The 19,666-nt window shown below is 39.3% G+C and overlaps 1 protein-coding gene across 4 annotated transcripts; it reads right to left on the minus strand.

The window, feature by feature from the left end:
• Positions 1 to 354: 354 nt before the first annotated feature.
• mpp5b (membrane protein, palmitoylated 5b (MAGUK p55 subfamily member 5)) lies at positions 355 to 18,977 on the minus strand. 4 transcript variants are annotated; one of them, XM_039781495.1, is made up of 15 exons: positions 18,772 to 18,977; positions 16,312 to 16,447; positions 15,326 to 15,796; positions 13,561 to 13,769; positions 9,936 to 10,013; positions 7,461 to 7,580; positions 5,647 to 5,808; positions 5,038 to 5,115; positions 4,761 to 4,944; positions 3,927 to 3,995; positions 3,673 to 3,744; positions 2,819 to 2,980; positions 2,339 to 2,541; positions 1,946 to 2,056; positions 355 to 1,487 (listed from the first exon to the last, which is right to left on the minus strand). In XM_039781495.1, exons 3-15 carry the CDS (start codon positions 15,663 to 15,665, stop codon positions 1,311 to 1,313), a joined length of 1,965 nt encoding a protein of 654 aa, XP_039637429.1. In that variant the 5' UTR covers positions 15,666 to 15,796; positions 16,312 to 16,447; positions 18,772 to 18,977; the 3' UTR covers positions 355 to 1,310. The 4 variants fall into 4 exon arrangements, with proteins under 4 accessions (XP_039637429.1, XP_039637431.1, XP_039637432.1 ...); XM_039781497.1 differs by lacking the exon at positions 16,312 to 16,447 and having other exon boundaries at positions 15,338 to 15,796; XM_039781498.1 differs by lacking the exon at positions 16,312 to 16,447 and having other exon boundaries at positions 7,461 to 7,568.
• Between the last annotated feature and the right edge of the window lie 689 nt (positions 18,978 to 19,666).

Genomic DNA, 19,666 nt, shown 5'->3' on the forward strand with positions numbered 1-19,666 from the left:
AAGATTAGAGCAACAGTTCGTCAGACTCATAGGTTTTTGTTTTGCACTAATGTATACGCTTTTAAGTTCCATATGTAAAGAAAAACGAAGGGGTAAGACTGCTGGATCTTATTTCTTTCAACATGTGCTGGGAAACATTTTGTCCACGTGTTTAGGTAAACCAGCTAGATGAGGAATGACAGCCATTTTGCACCAGAATGCTACATTTTACACATTATTTTTAGTAACTGTAGGACTTTGCAAGGTGAAATGATTACACGTTTGTGTTATAACACCAACATTACCAACTGATTTAAAATTAGGTTCTAACATGTCGTTACAAGGCGAGTGAAATCAATGCATTCAGTATGTACATCACTTGTTCACATATGTATCTGATTTTATTAACACTTTTCCAGAATTGTGCTTATTATTTAATATGTACTCTGCAAGGAAGCAATCCGTATTTGAGTTACACCAAGATGTTTTGTTCATACAATACTTGTAGAAAAATACAATCGCAGCAGTACTTTGCAGCATGATTTACTAATAGTAACAATAACCAGCTAGAGACAATACCTTAGATTTGAGGTCTGCTATCACAGCGTAAATGAGAAATGAGACAATAAAATAATACTGACACTGGTGTAGAGGAAGTAGCCCAAAACTGTGCAGGTTACAGCAGATTGTTCGGTGTTTCTGAATGGAAGACGTTACACTGCAGCCACTCCAAGCACAAGTGCTTCTCTTCTGTTTGGTACCTTACTGCTTCATCAGAAAGCCATTTAACAATTGTGACAATAACACCATCCCAGTTGAGTGTACCATTTTGTACACACACACACACACACACACACACACACACACACACACACACACACACACACACACACACAATATAACAATAAAATATTTGATCCTTTTGTCTAGAAAATATATATTTACAATTATAAATAACTATTAAGATAGGATAGAAACATTTCTATGTGTTTGATAGATGACTTTGCATACAACTGAGATCAACAATGAACAGAAAAAAATCACTCATAATGACACACACACACACACACACACACACACACACACACACACACACACACACACACACACACACACACACACACACAACATAAAGAACATAAAGAATTGTAAGAAACTTGAGTCTATCCCTGCAACATGTGGTGAACATCACCACTTCTATAAACGAGGAGAATGTGCAAGTGAAAATCCAGTGACAATCACCACTGTCCATTCAATTTTAAATCTCCAGGAACATTCATTTTTCCCACTCCTATTACCCTGAGGCGCCGTGCAATGACAACCCGTGACGTCTAGCACAGCCAGGAGGTGGGCACCCACTGTGGCTCAGTGTCCAACTTGTCTATCAGCCTGCGCAGCTCGTGGAAAGCCTGGTCTGGATCCATGTTCACAATGGTTGCATCAAAGAAGTGGCCGAAATTTTGCTCCATCTCGCGGGCCTTTTCAATAACCTCCTTTAGCTCTTCAGGCTGTGCACAGAAAACGAGACATTGCTTTTAAGACTCTTTGAAAATGAATGATCTGTATTGGACACAAATCTTAAACGCTTATATGGTCATTATTTCTTTTTTTTCTTTTTATCACATGAATACTTTGATATCATTGTGATAGCTGTTTATCTGTTGGTTATTTCATGTCATTCATTATTGTTTCTATACAGTGTATTTAGAGTACCAGGAGTAAAGTATGTCTGCCTGATAAAGACCCTGTGAGGTAAAAACCAGACTTAAAAAAAGCTTTTAATAAAACTTATTTCCTTGCTTTGCCTAAGAGTGCCTAAGAGATGTAAAAGTTTTCCTTTCTGTGATAAATCTTAAATGCTTAATTTTGTTAAAAGATGTTGCCTCTGTAATGCAAATACCTGTATACACTATGTACAAACTATGACATGTACAAAGTACATATTCATCTTGTATGTAGTGGGTACCTTTGGTGTCTTCCCCTCTGTGGCCAGCAGGGTGCGTAGTCGTTCCTGAGAAGGAGGCGCGATGAAGATGACATAGGGCTTAAGGTTGGAGGACCTCAATATCTGCAGTGACTGACAAGAGGAAGAACATATGAATATATGAAATGGAAGGAAATACTAATATGTCGTCTTCTTTACGGACTATACATTTTTCTCTCTATCAGACAGCAGTAATGAGTTTTTATCAATCCAAAAACAATGAGATTTATGGGATTTGAAAAGGCTTAATCATGTTCTGGCCAAGCCACAATGGTTGAGATCAACACAGAGGGATGAAATGTGCTTTGTAATTAACATTTTAGACAGAAACAATGTTGGGAATTGTCCAGACAGTAAGACTACTCAGTCTCCTACCCTGGTGTGGAGGCAGAGCAGACAGATGCGTCCAGAGTTGATGATGTGTCGAACTGAGTCAGTGCTGGTGCCGTACAAGTTCTTCTCATATTCCCCCGACTCAATGAACTTCCCTGCTGCTAAGTCGGTTTCAAAGGCAGGCCGACTCACAAAATGGTACTCGCGCCCATTCCGCTCATGAATCCTTGAGTTTCTAGTTGTGTCTGAGCCATGAAGAAGGACAGATTAATTTGACTTATTGCAAAAAATCCCTCTAGCTTTTTTGTACTAAGTGGCACTTAAAAAATACATAGTAAGTAATTTTTAAATTGTCAGTGAAATGTTTTGACATTAGAAATTTGAGATTTTTTGCAGTCACAGTTGAAGAAAGGTGGTATATCAAACCCTAAAACACATTATGTTTCTCATCTGAAATCATTAATTGTTGATGCATATTTGATATTGCAATGTCCCTCATGCTTTGACAAAGTGTGGACTTACGTGGAACAGCAACAGCAAACTTTTCCGGTTCGATGGACAGAAGCCTCCGACGCAGCTCATCGTGACCGCTGTTTGTAGGACCAATCAGAGCGATGGGGCGTTTACGATTAGCAGGCTGGTGGTAAAGCGACATCTCCTCATAGGTCAGGATGTCGTCGTAGTCTGAAGAAGACAGTTGGGAGAGATTAATGAAACAACCTCGACTAGCATACTAAATCCTTTCTAGCTCTTGGGCTGCTGGTCTGTAACTAACTCTGACCTTTGGCCTCTCTTTGGAGGCGGGTGAACATATTATATTTATCATTCCTGTGTTTGTGTGAAGGTTTTGTCTTTTATAACAATGTCCTGCTTCCTATTCGACCCTCTGAGAGACACATGAAATCCCAGTCTGCTGCTGTTGACCAATGAGCAGTGTGTGTCTCTGTCTGAGTATACGTATGTGTTTCTATGTGTTAACCAACAACATCACACATCCCTTCAAGCCATTTAGGCACCTGCTGGGCACCTGTTGGTGCCTCCTCTGATCCTCTGTGAAGACAGGAATAATCTGACCTGTGACAAACCGAGTCTGGACAAGCTGCTGCGAGACTGGCAAGACATGTCAACTTCGGCTAGCGTGTGGGGTTAACACTGACAATGTGTGGACACTTGGAAGCTGCCCAGGATGGTCTTTTACTGGTGGTTAATGAGAAGTGACAATTGGAGTTTTGTGGGTTAAGAGTGTAGCTTCTTAACAGTGGTTGTTGAAGAAGAGGGAGCACAATCTCAAACATGCAACCTACTTCTCAAAATGTTAAGCTTCTGAAGAGGCACATAGAGATGAAAAAAGAAAGAACATGTAGATTTATTCTTACCAGCAGTTCTGCTCAAGGTAGACGTGATCTTCTTCCTCTTTTTTATGTTTTTCTTTGCATACCAAAGCTTCCCTGAATAAATGACAAGTCGGAAATGTTTGCTTTAAAAAGGGGTATTATCATTTCACTTTGTTACAACCATCTAGACAACACAAATTCTATTTTTATGTGAGTCAGGGTGGATGCAAAATGTTTGCAAATTATATCTTGTATTTTCTCACCGCATAGTGTGCGTCTCAACATTTTCCGCTTACCTTGGTGCTCTCGACTCCTGTCTGTTATAGTTTTCTTCAAGGTCTCTCTCTGTTGCTGGAAGCTTTTCCCTAAAAAAGGGAAAAGCAAAGATAAGCAGATCAGCTCTCCAACACTGTAAATATAGATACACAAATCCAGTGTATTTTCCATTTCAAAAGCCCATATATATTTAAAAATGTATGGACTTGAACATTTTGGTTGGTGTTCAATTATATGTGTCTATAGATGGACAACATGCACAGCTGCAGGCACTGGAACACAACACTCAGGAGCTGAAAATTGAAAACATTACCAACAAGTCTAAAACTTCTCTACCTACAACAGTTTTTCATAATCTTCCTAGACTTTCCAGACGTGTTGAGCAGGTAAAAAGAGGGCCCTCTTTCCATTTCCAGTGCTTAACTTCATTTGCCACAACAGACGTCAGAGAGTCAGAGTAATCGCAAATAATTCTTAGGTGTTTGTTTTAAATCTCCTTGATGTGCCAGATGGGTGGTGTTTCCTGCCAGGATAGTAGTGCCAAGTTTGTTATTAGTCACAGACAACGTATGTACTTTACTGTGACTGTATTCTGACGTATTACTAAGGATGGATGGGGAAGTCCTGTGTGGTTTACTGTATATCATTGATACGCTTGTATCAAGTATCATTTATTTTATGGTCGTATCATGATTTTTTTATCTTAAGACATAAGCCATTTTTACAGTTTGTAGTTACATGTAAATTACACAGGTTTAAAAGTTACTATCATGCAGATGTGTGTTTGTCCCTGCAGTTGTTATCTGCCCTTGTGAAGCAATAAACTACATATTCAGCCCTGGTCTGATCCCTACCTGGAATGAGTCCAGCCAGAGGCTGGTTGTCCTCATCTCCGTCCCTGTAGGCCTGCCACCAGCTGGGGTCGTCCTGGCTGATGACGTGGAGGATGTCCCCCTTCTGGAAGGATAGGCCCAGCTCCCGACACGGCAGGAAGGGGTCATCGGAGGGGTCGTAGTCAAAGTAAGCTCGCACGTGCATCTGAGGACAGGGTTTACAACGTCAAGGTTGGCTTTGCATGCATGCAGACAGGTGTTTTTACCCACGCACACAACCACATCATTAAAGACTTACCACAGTCTGTCTGTGTGGGGCAGGTTTAATCTGAGAGCTCGGGATGAGGAGGAAGGTCAGAGTGCCTTGCATTTGTTGCTGATGGGAAAGATGAGAAGCAAAGAATTAAACATGACAGGGATCACATTTCCATAAAACAATATGAACTGTATTTACCTCAAACTTGCAGTCTATTTTGAGAGTGCATCTATTAAAAAACAACAGCTCCGCTATTTATGTTAAATTATGTTCAAATACATTATAATTGGCACAGAAGAAAATAAATGACCTTTTTTCAGAAATAAATGCAGTGAGTGTGTCTATATTGAGTATAAGAAGAACAGTTGTGAGAGTAAAACCCACAAACACTACCAACAACAACCACCTAATTACATGTTTGTCAAACTACAGTCATTTTGCATTAATCTAGAAGTGAATATACATTGTCTGTGAAACCTAATGTCGACGGTACAAGTGAGACCACCATTTTTGAATAAATTCGAATGCCTTTTATGTACATACTTTCAGTTTTCAAGACATTTCAAGCACCTCACATGAATTAAAATAAAGTGAATTTCCCACAAATCACTGTAAGTAATAAAAGACTAGTGGATAACTTCTGGTCCTCACCAGTAAGTCGTGGACTTCATTGACGTGTTTCCCACGAATAGAAATCCCGTTAATTTCCAGGATCTCATCTCCCTCACTGAGAAGGCCACTCCTCTCTGCTGCTCCACCTTTCACCACACGACTCACCACCACACTGTCCATGTCGTTACGTACTGTCGCACCCTGATGGCCACACACACACACACACACACACACACACACACACACACACACACACACACACACACACACACACACACACACACACACACACACACACACACACACACACACACACACACACACACAAACACACACACAGTAGAAGGAGAGGCAACAGCTTGAATACAAAGAAATATGTCCCATACGGTGAACATCATTGTGTCTTGCTCAATGTTTTCAAATGTCCCTTTGGAGCTCACACTGACAGGCATTTTGCTGCCCTGTTGGTTTGTGGGTACACTGACACTGACACACCCACATGATAAATGTGACTGGTGGAGCATGGTGAACACTGACAATAGAGGCTTTGTCACTGGATGTACACACAATACACACAAAACAATAAATAACACAATAACACAGATGCTCAGGATCCATATATGTTCCTTTAAATAACACTAATTGAATGCTGCATCGATGTTTTTAAATGTTCATTGTACTGTAGTTATATATACTAGAGGTGGGAATCTCTTTGCACCTCACGAATCGATTCCGATTCAGAGGCCAAAGATTTGATTCTAAACCGATTATCGATGAAACAATTTTTTTTATGTACATTTCCATGCGTGATTTTTAAAAATATACATATAAATCAGAGTTTGCTACTCAGAGTTTGCTAATCACTTCCTAGACAAAGCAGCTAAACAAAGCTTAGATTTTGACATATATTTGTCACACACAAGTTTTAATGAAATGTTTTGTCTACTTATGCCTTAAACTTGTGAAAGTCACCTTCTCTCCCAGTAATCTTCCATGTCAGAGGCTCAGTCATGTTTAAAGGTGGATAATTGGCTTTTTAGAACATGAAGGTGTCAGATATAATGTGATAAAGTAGATGAACAACCTATATGTGTTTTGCCTAATTATTTTAAGTCTTATTTTAATGTCTTATCTACTACTAGATCATGAATTTTTTTTTTTTTTTTTTTTCCTTTTGGCCATTTTTGTGTGTTTTTTTTCTGCACTCTTGCCTAAACTTTTGTCCATTATCCCATTCCTTTTCAGTCACTCGGTTTTCTGATTTGTACTTGTCTGGAGACAGTAACTTTTAAATAAAAATCAACACATTTAAAAAAAAAAAATTCTCAAAATCAATGATTTGATTCTCGATTCAGATAAGTTAATAATTGATTTACAAAAACAAATATATATATATATATATATATATATACAGTGTGTATATATATATATATATACACACGTAATATATATATATATATATATATATATATATATACACACTGTATATATATATATATATATATATATATATATATATATATATATATATATATATATTTTTTTTTGTAAATCAATTATTAACTTATCTGAATCGAGAATCAAATCATTCTAGAGAGAATCGCGATGCATCTAAGAATCAATTATTTCTCAATAATGTTGTTGCTGAAATGTGCTATACAAATAAAGCTGCCTTGCCTTGCCTCCCTCCCTTAATATATACAGTGCCAACTTAGGTTTTTGGATGTGTACACAACTATCCTTGTTTTGGTTGTGAAGCTGTGGAAAAATATACAAAGACGTTATACGCATGTACACAGCAATAACAGAAGGTAGCAGCAGTGACTCAAAAAGACTAATAGATGGCGTCTTACCAGTGGCGTGTCGCGGGCCTTCTCCAGCCGCACCAGTTTAACGGTCTCTCCATGGTACTCGACCACATCTTCCTCTGACATTTCCTGCCCTGCCACACTGTCATGGGCCTGCATCAGTGCCTGCCACATTAAACAAACACAGAGAGAGACACATAGAGACAAACAGTACGGACGCACAGAATTTTTTACAAACACGTAACAGACAGAAACACAGACAGAAAAATAAAGGAGGCAGCGTGAGGTACAGAGAATGAATGCACGACTGGATTCTGAATAGATATCTGTATAGATGTTGTCCTTTATAGTGACTATGGTTGGTAATGATCATAAATCATGGCATGGTTTTCAACATTACACACGTTTGCCAGTGTAAACGGCTGAAAAACTAATTTCAAAAACTCTCTCCTTAAACACGCACCTGCTACCAGAAGCCTACCTACCCCCCATCTTTTTAACAAGACCAGTCAGCAAACCCACCTCTAAGCCAGAAATAATACAGAGAATGCTACTTCACTTTATTTAATGTGACAAGCACTCCGTACCCCACAATTAATAACCGTCGGTCCAAATTAGTTTTTCTATCCTGCAGCGCAGGGGACCTAAAAGAGCGAAGGCCAGGCTAAGCTTTGGCGTCCACACAATCCGTTTTAATCTCCACATGCATTTAGGGGTCAGGATCCACCGCCATCAATCATCAAACACCTTTGGTTTCCCTGCTCGCGAGAAAACGTTGTCCTAGAAAATTGTGAAATGGAGACAGGTGGACTTGAGGGGGCCCTATTCCTCTCACACATGTACCTGTCCGTTAGTGTTGGGTATGAGATTGTTTACCTGTACAGACTACAGGGTGACTCACTGCTCCCCCGCAGAGAAACCAACACAATCTGTTCCACTTTCTGTGCCACAAGGCAGGCTAGCATCACATCATACTGCCCCCGCTGGCTACATGGATCCAGCTAAGTGGAGGGGTTAACAGGGCAATGAGAGAATTGGTAGTTCACAGTCACGTAGGTCTAACATCAGACCCCTGGCGCTCCCCTGTCAAAACCCTCAACCATAAAATCACAGCAGCATCATCCACCCGAGGGCTTTTCTCACCTTGCTGCCTTCCTAATAGACGCTGATGTTTGATAATGTGGCAACAGTTTTTTCTACAGAAGAATCACTGAAGCTTAAACTGACAAATGTAGAGCTTCAGCAGTTCAAGCCACCTCAAAGCAATGCAGTTTGGATTTCTGTTTGATTCTTTTCATGTTGACATACCAAATGCTAAACAGATGTCCCACTAAAGAGATGCACAGGTAAGTCTTTTTTATGTGACTACTTACACAGCTGTGGAAGTGGCCTGTCTGTACCTGTGATGTCTAATCGTTTCTGTACAGATGGAGCATGTGGGGCACCTAAGAGGAACATCTTAATTGTCCATCTAGACGGCTGTGCCAGCAGCAGCCTAGGCAATGTATCGTATGATCCTTACTAAACCGGTTACAGCCAAATTGGACCTGGTTAAACTCAACTATCAGCATGCACGGTGTCTAAACAAGTTGACAAAAAGACATAAGTTACATCTTGTAACTGTCTGGCAACATTACTGTATTTAAGAGACTTTGTCAACAGGACAATATTTGCACCCACAGGATTGCATTTTATTAAAGGTTAAATATGGCTTTTATTTATATAGACTAAACTATTGTATATCATTGCAGAGAAATTGTTAAAAACAACAAATCTACAGACTGTCTTCAACACAAATACACAGGACATAAATCAGCAGGATCTTTTACATTTCTTATTGCCTTTTATAACAAATTAATTTCAAAAATATTGAAATGCACTCTGCTGAAAGAACACACCAATCATGCTTTTTCATTACCAAGAGAATTTGCTCACATTACAACCTAATTTACATAATGGCCTTTCTTGAGACCCACTAGATTAATTAATTGACTTTTTCATACCCTGAAATAACTAATAATAACAAATGATCAAATGAATTTGTCATAAAAGATTTCATCCATAAAGCAAGAACAAATTCCTGCCAGGTTATGGTACACCAACATGACATAAACTCATGACTTCCTTCATAAAGTGCCTTTCCATTTTTTCATTATTTTCTGATGTACAGTATACTGTATCATAATGAAGCAATCTGTCATTTGGTCTACCTTTTCAGTTAGTATTTATGATGGCACAAGGTGGCAAAGTGAAGTCCCATTTTTTCCTCTGATAGTCTATATATTATTATATACTTAACCCTGACTTCTGACATACCAGTGGAAGGTGCAATAGAAACAATTATCCTATTGGAATAAGTAAAGCACAACAATAATTATATTTCCAGTATTCCAATTATTAGCAAATTAACTTAATAAATAAGGTGATCTATAAGGTTCTGCTGAGCCTAATTGGTGTTGTCTTATAATAATATTATTGTTATTATTATTATAAGTCAAAATTGGCAAGCTGACATCTGACCTGGAGATGAGGATTGGTGAGCAGAGCCTTGAGCTCCAAACCCTCCATCTGTTGGCTTGACTGGAGAATCTTTTGGACCTGAACAGAAACACAGACACCGAACTACAGTGAGTTTAAAGTCTCAAGTCACTAGAACCAAAGTCATATCAAGAAGTCATGTTTCTTAAAACATTAAGAAAACTACTGTATATAAAACTGTTACTCAAGTCAGATTTGACTCTATGGCTGCTATGGTTTGTCAGAGGGTCGAATAGCTTTGAAAACCGAGTGTCCGAGTTTTTCTATAACTTTCCGAAATTCAATCAATCAATTAATCTGACATTCACACACACTTCACTCGTGATTGGCCAGCTGTGTGGAGGTGAGAAAGGAGCCAGGGCTTGAACTTCTCTCTCAAGCAACGTGTGATGTTAACAAACAACGTGCGATGTTAACAACCAAGTGCAACACTACGAATGGGAAAATGTGTTCCTCTGCCCCTGTATTTAACGATTATCGTGACGTCCCCCCTCTATGACAGCTGGCTTTTCAGCTGTCTGGGAGTGTGGAACAGGTACAAACGCATTTGTTTTCCGACGTGGTCAGACAACACATCGTACAAACTAGTTTATTTTATTCTTTTTTGGCACTACCTGGCCTTAAGCCATGTGTCTCCATGTCCCCACATCTGACATCTGAAAACATTAACGGGATGCATTCTTTGGATTTTGGTGACTCAATGACACATTTACTAGTACAAACCTCAGGGCAGATGGTCAACTTTTTACACATCATATCTCAGTTCTATTTGTGCTGAGATATCCCAAACACAAAACATCCAAAAACCTCAAGAGTGGTTCACGATAATAACCTTTCCTTTAGCACCACTCTCCCCGTGAAATTATTACACAGATGTGTGCGTTGGTTTTTAATTGTATAACAGGTTCGACAATTGGTGCAAACCATCTTTTCATCTTACTTTGCTTGTATCCCTTGCTTGGTCTGAGTACCTTTTTTCACATTTCTTTAACATTTTGCTGACGTTAACACTTTCTATCAGGATTTATTTTCTGCAACAGCTTATACTCAACAGTACTGTCCATTATGAACTAAATAGAGAAGAACCTATATATTATCATAGTTGAGAGGCTCAGGTTGACCCAACACCAACTACCTATTGTAGTAATCCTATATAATACCAGTATAAACTGTATAGTAATCAATCAACGTTCAGGGCCACACATTCCCAAAGTTGGGCTGCACAAATATCTATATGAAGTCTAGACACTAACATTATTGTAAACTAAACCCAGACATAAATAAAAATCATGTTGTCTTGTTACACAGTTACACTTACACAGGTGCTGCCTTTGACACTTAAAAAACTAAAACACAATCCAGGATTCATTTTCATTGTGTGTTTACACCTGAATGTTGTATTTAACCAGATTAAACAAGCATAAACTTGTAAAGCACATCTAAACTTTAGCTCTCTCTTCTCTTCCGTGGCTTTTCAGAGTTTCCACTCTGCTGCATTTGCATTCATTTTCTCCTCTCTGTTACATGGTTCTATTTTAATCATTTGGTTATTGTGTTGTCATTTAGTGGGAAGATGCTATTATTTGTGCCATGGACTGTGTACTGAATAACAACAGTAGGCATTTTGGTGTTCTGTTACTCTGTCTTTCTGCCTCTGCCTCTTCCTGTTCATCGCCTGTTTGGAGCTTAGTTCATCCATTACACTAATCGAAGCTCTCACTAACAAGATGACGCCCCCCCCCCAGCAGCACTGTACCTCGGCCCACACTGCTGTAAGCTGCTGGAGTTTCTTTTTCTAGCCGCCCAGATCCTGGCCTCCTTCTTTAGTGTGCTGCACCGCTCAGCCAGCACCAAGGGCTGCTGGGAGATTAGTTTACCCAACAGTCAATCGGAGTGTCACACAGCACAGCCACTTACTTTAGACACACTGCAACTCAAACTATTACGCATTGTTAAGCGCGGGAGCTGTGCCTCGTGGGCGAGTGCACACACGGATTTACTGTACCCAGGAAGACGTGTTGTGTGTGTGTGTGAAGCAAAACAGATCATCTTACTCAGCGACTCTTTCCTTAAACCACTCCTGTCAAGACTGGAATTCAAATTCTATAGCAGTACTGCTTGGTGTCCTTTGAATGAACTCCAACAGCCTGTTTCGTCAGAACAAAGTTGACTCTTACACATCTAGCCATCAGCTAAAAATCACACTGCACCATAGGGCTGAGTGATATGCAGAAAATCAGATATCACGATATTTTTGTGTCGATGTTGTGACAATATTGTAGGGTTGACAATCGGTGCTTTAACAAAATAACTTAAATTAGATTTTAGATAAATAATCATCAATAATGTGGATATAATAGGCAAATAACAGTCTGGTAAGTTCAGAAAATGACATCACTTTACTGTAATGCACCCTTTAAAACCAACAAAAGATTCAACTTAAGCCATTTACGATATTACGATATCTAAAGTCTAAGACGATATCTAGTCTCATATCACAATATCGATATAACATCAATATATTGCCCAGCTATACCGCACCAGCCTGACTGTGTTAGCCTGTATAACATATTTTCATGTTATACCTATCAAAAGTTGACACTAATCATAATGAAGTGCCTATTGTGGATGTAGCCTGTCTTTGCTGTATAGAGCTTCTACCTAATTCATAGCAAACCATATCACAATTTCTGTCTTTTTACGGGAACCAAGCTCTGTGTTACAGGCTGCATTTGAACACTCAACATGCAAAAGCTCAGCTCTGCAGGGGCACAAGTCAATTACTGTCGCTTTGCTTCAGTAGAGACCAAATGGCTTGTGTTTTGTCAACAAGGAAGTCAGGTGTGGCACATTCCCACCTACTCAAACGTGACTACCAGGATGGTTTCTTGCTCTCTGTCACTCTCTGTACTGGGGCTCAGGAGTCAGCACTGCCAACCGTTATTTAAAGAGGAAACAGCAATTGGTGTACAGAGGACTCAAATAAAAACACTGTGATGTTTTTTACAGTGTATTTTCAAACCAGTGGAAAATTAAACCATATATTTACACTTTGGTTCATGCCTTCCTCCTTTTCCTTCCTTGTCCATCTCTAATGTAGAGTAGCTCCCTGTCATCTTACCATCTTTTCACCCTAATAAAATCTCCATGTAAACATTTTCTTCCCTCTGCCAACTTTTTTCCCCCTCCAATTTGCATGCATGGCATGCATCCAACAAATCCCTCATTTTTCTTTTAACTCACCTTGTTAACCAAGACAATTTACATTTCATAATTGGCATGGCTGTCTTTTGGGCTACTTTGTTGAAATAATCATCACCTCAAGCAAATATTTTTCATGCTTCACTGATATTGTTCAGATACTTCATCAACAGAGGTACTTGCCTCTAAATATAAGCTAACCATTGTCCAAAACACAAATTGTCAAATACCATATGAGTGCCTTTATGCCTGTATGCACAAACTGCCTCATCTGTGGAGACCACCGCTCGTCTCATGAGCAACATAATAGATTTTGTGATATGGTTAAAAATGTCTAAAAAATTCCCTGGTTCAGTCAAAGTGCTTTCACACATGTTTTCAGTTTCAAAATGACCATGATGCGTACCTCCTGGCAGAGATCCTCTGCTTGTGCTGTGAGGGGTGAGGTGGGACTGACTCTGGTCATCTGCTGGGATACAGCACTGTAGATGGTGTAGGCATTCCTGAAGTCCTCCTTGGCAAGGAGCTGCATTATCAGCTCTGCATCCTGCTGGCTCTGCACATCAGTCAGGCAGTGCTGCGCCCACTTCAGAGCCTGAAGCAGTTCCACCAGTTCTGAGAAAGAGGCAGAGACAGTGATGGGAACAGTACAGAGGCAATACAAAGAAACACAGGGGCTTCCATCTCGTAATTCAGCAATACTCAAAACACTAAGAGTTATGGGTGTGCTTTTGCTAATAAGGGTTCCAATTGTCTGTTATTTTTAAAACCATATTATTTCTAAGAGAAAGTGACGATACAAATAATATGCAGACATCCAAATTTAGGAGGTTGATGAAGAGTTTTTGATGACTTTTGGAGGCGCAAACTTGTTAAGTCTAGGGAAACTAAACTTAGGCTCTTGAGGCACCCAGATTTTATCCCGCTGCTTTCCGAGGTGTGGTGCTTGCCTGCCTGTCCACATCTGTCTGATCGGTGCATCATGAATGTAGGGTAAAACTGTGTTTTCTTTAAGAGCTGCAGTGGAAGATTTCCAGTATGTGGGAGTTGTCTATTTTGGGGATATTTTTCTCTTCCAGTGAGAAATCAAACAGTGAGTCTGCAGTGGAGGTTTGCTCCAGAATGCTGACCTTGTGCCACCTGAGTCTGTGTTTCTATTTAAGTGACTTTGAGTTGCTGCAGTGTTTACACTGGAGATTAATCATAGCAGACAGTATGTACACATTTTATAGGATTTATTTTCTGCAACAACATACACTCTACAGTAATGTTCATCATGTATTAGATTGAGATGAGCAGATTTCATAGTTGAGGTTGACCCTACACTAATACTATTGTAATAATCCAATGGTATAATAATAGTATGAACTGTATAGTAATCCTACAGAAACGCATGTTCATGGTCACAAAGTCATTCAGATCGACTGCAAACATGTGTTTATCACACATCACGTTGTAAGAAAAGGGGTCTGATGTGAGTAATTTGCTGTATGGGCTATAGACAATCAAATGTGACCTTCTGCATGACAATCGACTCTCAACCCTGTTCTCACTAGACACTCTTGGCAATAAAGTAAAATCAACCACTCAACTTGTTTCAATTTATTGGTGTACACAATTAATCAATTTCTTTACATATATTAGAAGAGAGAGAGAGAGGAGGGCTTTAACAATTGAAGTGTGTGAGGTATGTGTATGTTTGTGTGTGTATGTGTGTGTATATATATATATATATATATATATATATATATATATATATATATATATATATATATTATAATAGATAAATGTGATAAATATAAATAAGATATAAATATGTGGTACATATGTAATGTACATACAATACCCTTTTGTATTATCAATATAATTCATTCAGAAATGTTTTCCTGTGGCAACTAATGGACTCTGCTCTCTTCAGTAAAGAGTTAAGACCAAGACACTAACTAGTGGAAATGGTGGACAGCCCCTAAATAACATCACCCTCCTCCACTACCACCCCCTCTGCTCTGTCCCTCAATAGTCATTGTATTTACTCCTTTTGTTTTCACTAAATGTTTGTAAAACCTCGCTACTCCCTATTCTTCTCAGAGGTCTAGATTCCTCTCCTTCTCTGTGACCTTTTTTCCTCCTTCCACCCTCTTTGACCCCAGTAAAGAACTTCCAACCCTCACCTTTCAACTCACCGACTACAGCCTCCTGGGAGCATGTGTCTTTGGTGGCCTTTTCCTTCCCCTCGAAGGTAGGATTGTCAATGCCCACCTTGGGGTTCTGTGACAGCTTCTTGAGCCTCAGTGAAGCATTGGGGTCTATGTCGTGCTTCCCCCTGCTGTCCTCCTCTCTCCTCTTCTTAAGCTCCTCCTGGTAGTGCTGAATCCTCTCCATGTGGGCACTGCAGTGTGGAGATTTGACAAGGCTACTTTCCTCTCCTGGACAGTCCACTGCCCTTTCCCTGTGGCTCTTGGCCTGACCAGAGGCCTCTTGCACATAACCGTTCATATGGGACATGATCATCCCTGCTGCAGCAGCATCCAGCTCAAACCAGCGTTTACTGAGATCTGCTTGAGCGATACAAGGCACTGCTCAAAACAGAGGCCATTTCACGCCAACGGGAGGAAGTCAGCCTTTATGTTCTTTCTGTGATCCTGAAATACAAACAGAGGGTTACAATGTATTTCCCTTGTTATTTTAAGCACATTTATTTACTTTATATAAGTGTTTACATGGTAAACACAGTCAAGTAAAAAAAATAAATAAATAAATAAAAGGTGCACTCTTTTGTAAACAAAATTCAGAAAAGGTTAGAAGAAAACTACTATCCTTATTGACAAAACAAACAGAAGTTGAAGGTTGTCATTGACGGATAACATAAGATATGCCTCAGTTTGCACCAGTGATTGATAGCTTAATTTACAATAATAAAGATACTGGAGAACTCTGGAGCCTTGGTTGCCAACACATTCCCCTTTTTATACTTTAGAGGCAGTGAAGGGTGAATCTGGGGTTATTTTATTTTCCCATTACATTAATAAATGTGTTTTTCCCCTTCCAGCTGGCTACCTGTTGACCAGGGCAACATTTACTCCTACCTCCTCTTATATATCACACCACTAATCTAACTCCTAACATGGAAAGTTCCCTGGCCAGTGGCCTCAGTCACCTTAAATCCTTTCAGTTCAGCATCATCCAGCCATTTACTTGGGTACACCTGTTCCCAGCTGTCCCGTCCTCATGAACAGCTTAATAAAAAATATCCAACTGTAGCCTACAGTATATACGGATGCCCCCAAGATTTCCTGGAAGCAGAATTGTGAAAAAGATAAAAACTTACACATTTGCCCTCATTACCACTTAACATTTAAAGACATCTTTTGTGTGCATGGAGGAAAAACAACAACAAAAAAGTCCCAAAAGGATAAACATGGCTTTCTCACTGAAAGCCATCTTATGTCATATAGTCAGTCATACACACGTCACCTGCTACCTCATGGTGGCCCTCCCCCTCTTCTACCTACTTCCCACAGCTAATTACGTTTGGCAGGTCTATCCCCCAGCTTTTGGACCAAGCTCCCAAACCCCTCCCCGGCGGAAGCATTTAGCTACGTTTAGAGTGGCGGTGTTCAGCTGACAAACAGCAGAGACTGCCGGTGGGCCATCTGTTCCTGTGGGCTTAATTAATCCTGGGATCTCATGCCCTACTATAGCTCAGTGGCCACAACAGCAATGGGAGAGATGCTGGGACGGTACATAAGGGACCTAGGTAGAGAATGGAAGCGCGCGTGTGCGCGCGCGCGCACACACACACACACACACACACACACACACACACACACACACACACACACACACACACACACACACACACACACACACACAACAAACTAACGAGGCAATAAGAATAATTTGGTGTCAGTTAGATATGTTGAACAAGTTTACAAGATTACAGAAATGGTGACATATGTCTGCAAAATTAAATAAGAGCTAATCATGTGATGTGATGTCAAATTAGACAGCGAAAATTAAACTCATATCAGCGAGCCCACAAAATGAACCGTGTGAGGTGACACTGAAAGGTCAGAAATATAAAATAATTACAAAGTAACTGACTGAAGCGGGTTTGGCGAGAGATGCACCAAAACACAGGCACAAACTATGCCAAATGAAAAGGATCTATTTAGAGTTCAAGTTAAATTGGGTAAACTAGGACCTCCATTACAGTTTCAAAAATAAACCAACATAGTACCATCTTGTCCTGATAATACCCTGTCCACCTACAACTTATTGTGCATCACATTTCACGTCAATCACTCAGATGTACAATAAATCCAGAATTTATGAGTGAAAATAGTGCTAGGCTATCAATAATTTGAAAGCAGTGCTGTTACCTCACTTTTTATGCAAAATTCCCCACTGTGGGAATAATAAAGGATTATCTTTTGTTGAAAACAACTCAAGTTGTATTTAGTTGCTGAATAAGGCTGTGGGATATGGCTGAAAGATCTGGATAATGCCGTGAACCTTGAGTTTAGAATATTTCCTCACGGATAGTCCAGTGGTAGGTTTCAACATACTTATCAAAGACTACTTTGTCTAAACAGTTACTATAGTTAATTATGACAGGGGCATTTCCTATGCTGGCATACCTAATATAACAATTCTTATCTAAAGACTATAATCTATTCTAATCTTTTGGAACTATTCCCCTACAGTTTTGTGATGCCCCTCAATGTGGTAACACTCTTTTAATTTGTGTCCTAAATGTCCTAACAAGTTATTTCCTCTGAAACTAAGATTTTGATTTATTGTCCCAGAGGAAGATTTGTTTTCACAGCCAGTACAACACTGAAACATACCGATATACACATAGCAACATACAGATACAGACAGTACAAAACATCTTCATGCTATGGCTTGACATATCCTCCTGTTTGTGTCATGATAGCATTACTTTAGGCTACTTTCTAATTAAATAGATACACTCATAAGTCCACTCAGTGAGTTATTGATTTTAGAATTTTCTCAGAAAAGTACTTGTATAAATGTCAATCAGTTACAGCTCCTAAAGTAGAAGTAAGTAAGTTGTTAGGCTACTAGAATATGCTATCATAAAAGTAAGGGTTATCACTAAAAGCTACCTAAGTGATGGGTAAACTCAGCTGCGGTTGGTTTACCTTCCACCACCAGGTCTCTGGCTATAATTAGCTACATGCATAGCTACATCTTAAAAGTGAAAATAGAAAATATTCTCATACATAAGTCATAACGTTAGTTCTGTGGTTTAAAATTTAGCAGTTGCTGGCTTGGCTTGAGGTAACGTTTTATTGGGGTAACGTTAAACGTAACGTTATTATATTAAGTCACTAGAGAAATTACAGTCGTTCCTATTGTGTAGGAATAATAATCGGTTTCGTGCAACTTTACAAAAGAGCAATGCTGTAGCACATTCATACACAGCAGCAACATCAGACTTTTATCATTTAAAACCCACTGTTGTTAATTTAAATGTGTAAAATGTAACTTGTACTAACAATAGAAACCAACTTAGCTTAGCAGCCTGGTACCGCTAACTGCGTAACTTAGCTTAACGTTAGCTGTCCCGTAACATACTGCGTGTACTCACCACTTCAAAGATAGCAAGCTGAACGGCTTTAGGCAATAAGAAGTTATTCCTTTATAATTCAACGCTCTGGAATGTGTGTTTTATTCACACACGGTGAGGAAAAGCACAAGGTGTCTCTCGGTCTTCACAGGACCGCGTTCAGCCGCTGTAGTGACATTTGTCCGGGCACAGTCGGGACACTTGTGGCCTATGCTGTGAAACTGTGTTTTCAGTCGTCTCCCTGGCAACACTGGGCTCCACAGCGCCCCCTCTGCCAGACACGTAATGACCACATCTCCCAAATAACAGCCAAGGGTGATAAATACAAATATTAGGAATACCACAATATAATAACACTCCATAAAAGCCCTGCATTCACAATCTTACTTAAACTATACCCTCGCCACTTTATTAGGCACACATGGATTCAATAGTGATACATTTTGTTATTGCATTTGAGTCACTGGGCTACATCACATTTAATTATTGAGAAAAACATGTACAGTATATATACAGTAAAATAGAAAAAGCACTAAAATCCCAAATTAAGAGGTGTACCATGTGTGTTTTGTGTAGCGATACATTTTGGTATTAAATTTGAGCCACTGACATTCTTTTCTATTAAAATATTTATGTAAAAATAAATGAATATACACATTACACTAGTATGAGACCAGTTAAGTATACTTCAATAATATTGGTAAGTCAGCTTCAAGGTATTAGAAAAAACATAAAAATGAAATGAAAATTTGAAATAATCACAACCTGCAAACATGAATAACTACACAATTGAATTTCAGGCCTATCATTGATAACTTTGTTTTAAAACAACTGACCGCAGACAATGTTATAAAGGGTAGATACGTTTACTGAAGGCTCAGGTGGGAATTACAAATGATAAATAGTGACACTTGCT

This window comes from Perca fluviatilis, chromosome 18 (genome assembly GCF_010015445.1).
Source record: "Perca fluviatilis chromosome 18, GENO_Pfluv_1.0, whole genome shotgun sequence".
Taxonomy (NCBI): Eukaryota; Metazoa; Chordata; class Actinopteri; order Perciformes; family Percidae; genus Perca; species Perca fluviatilis.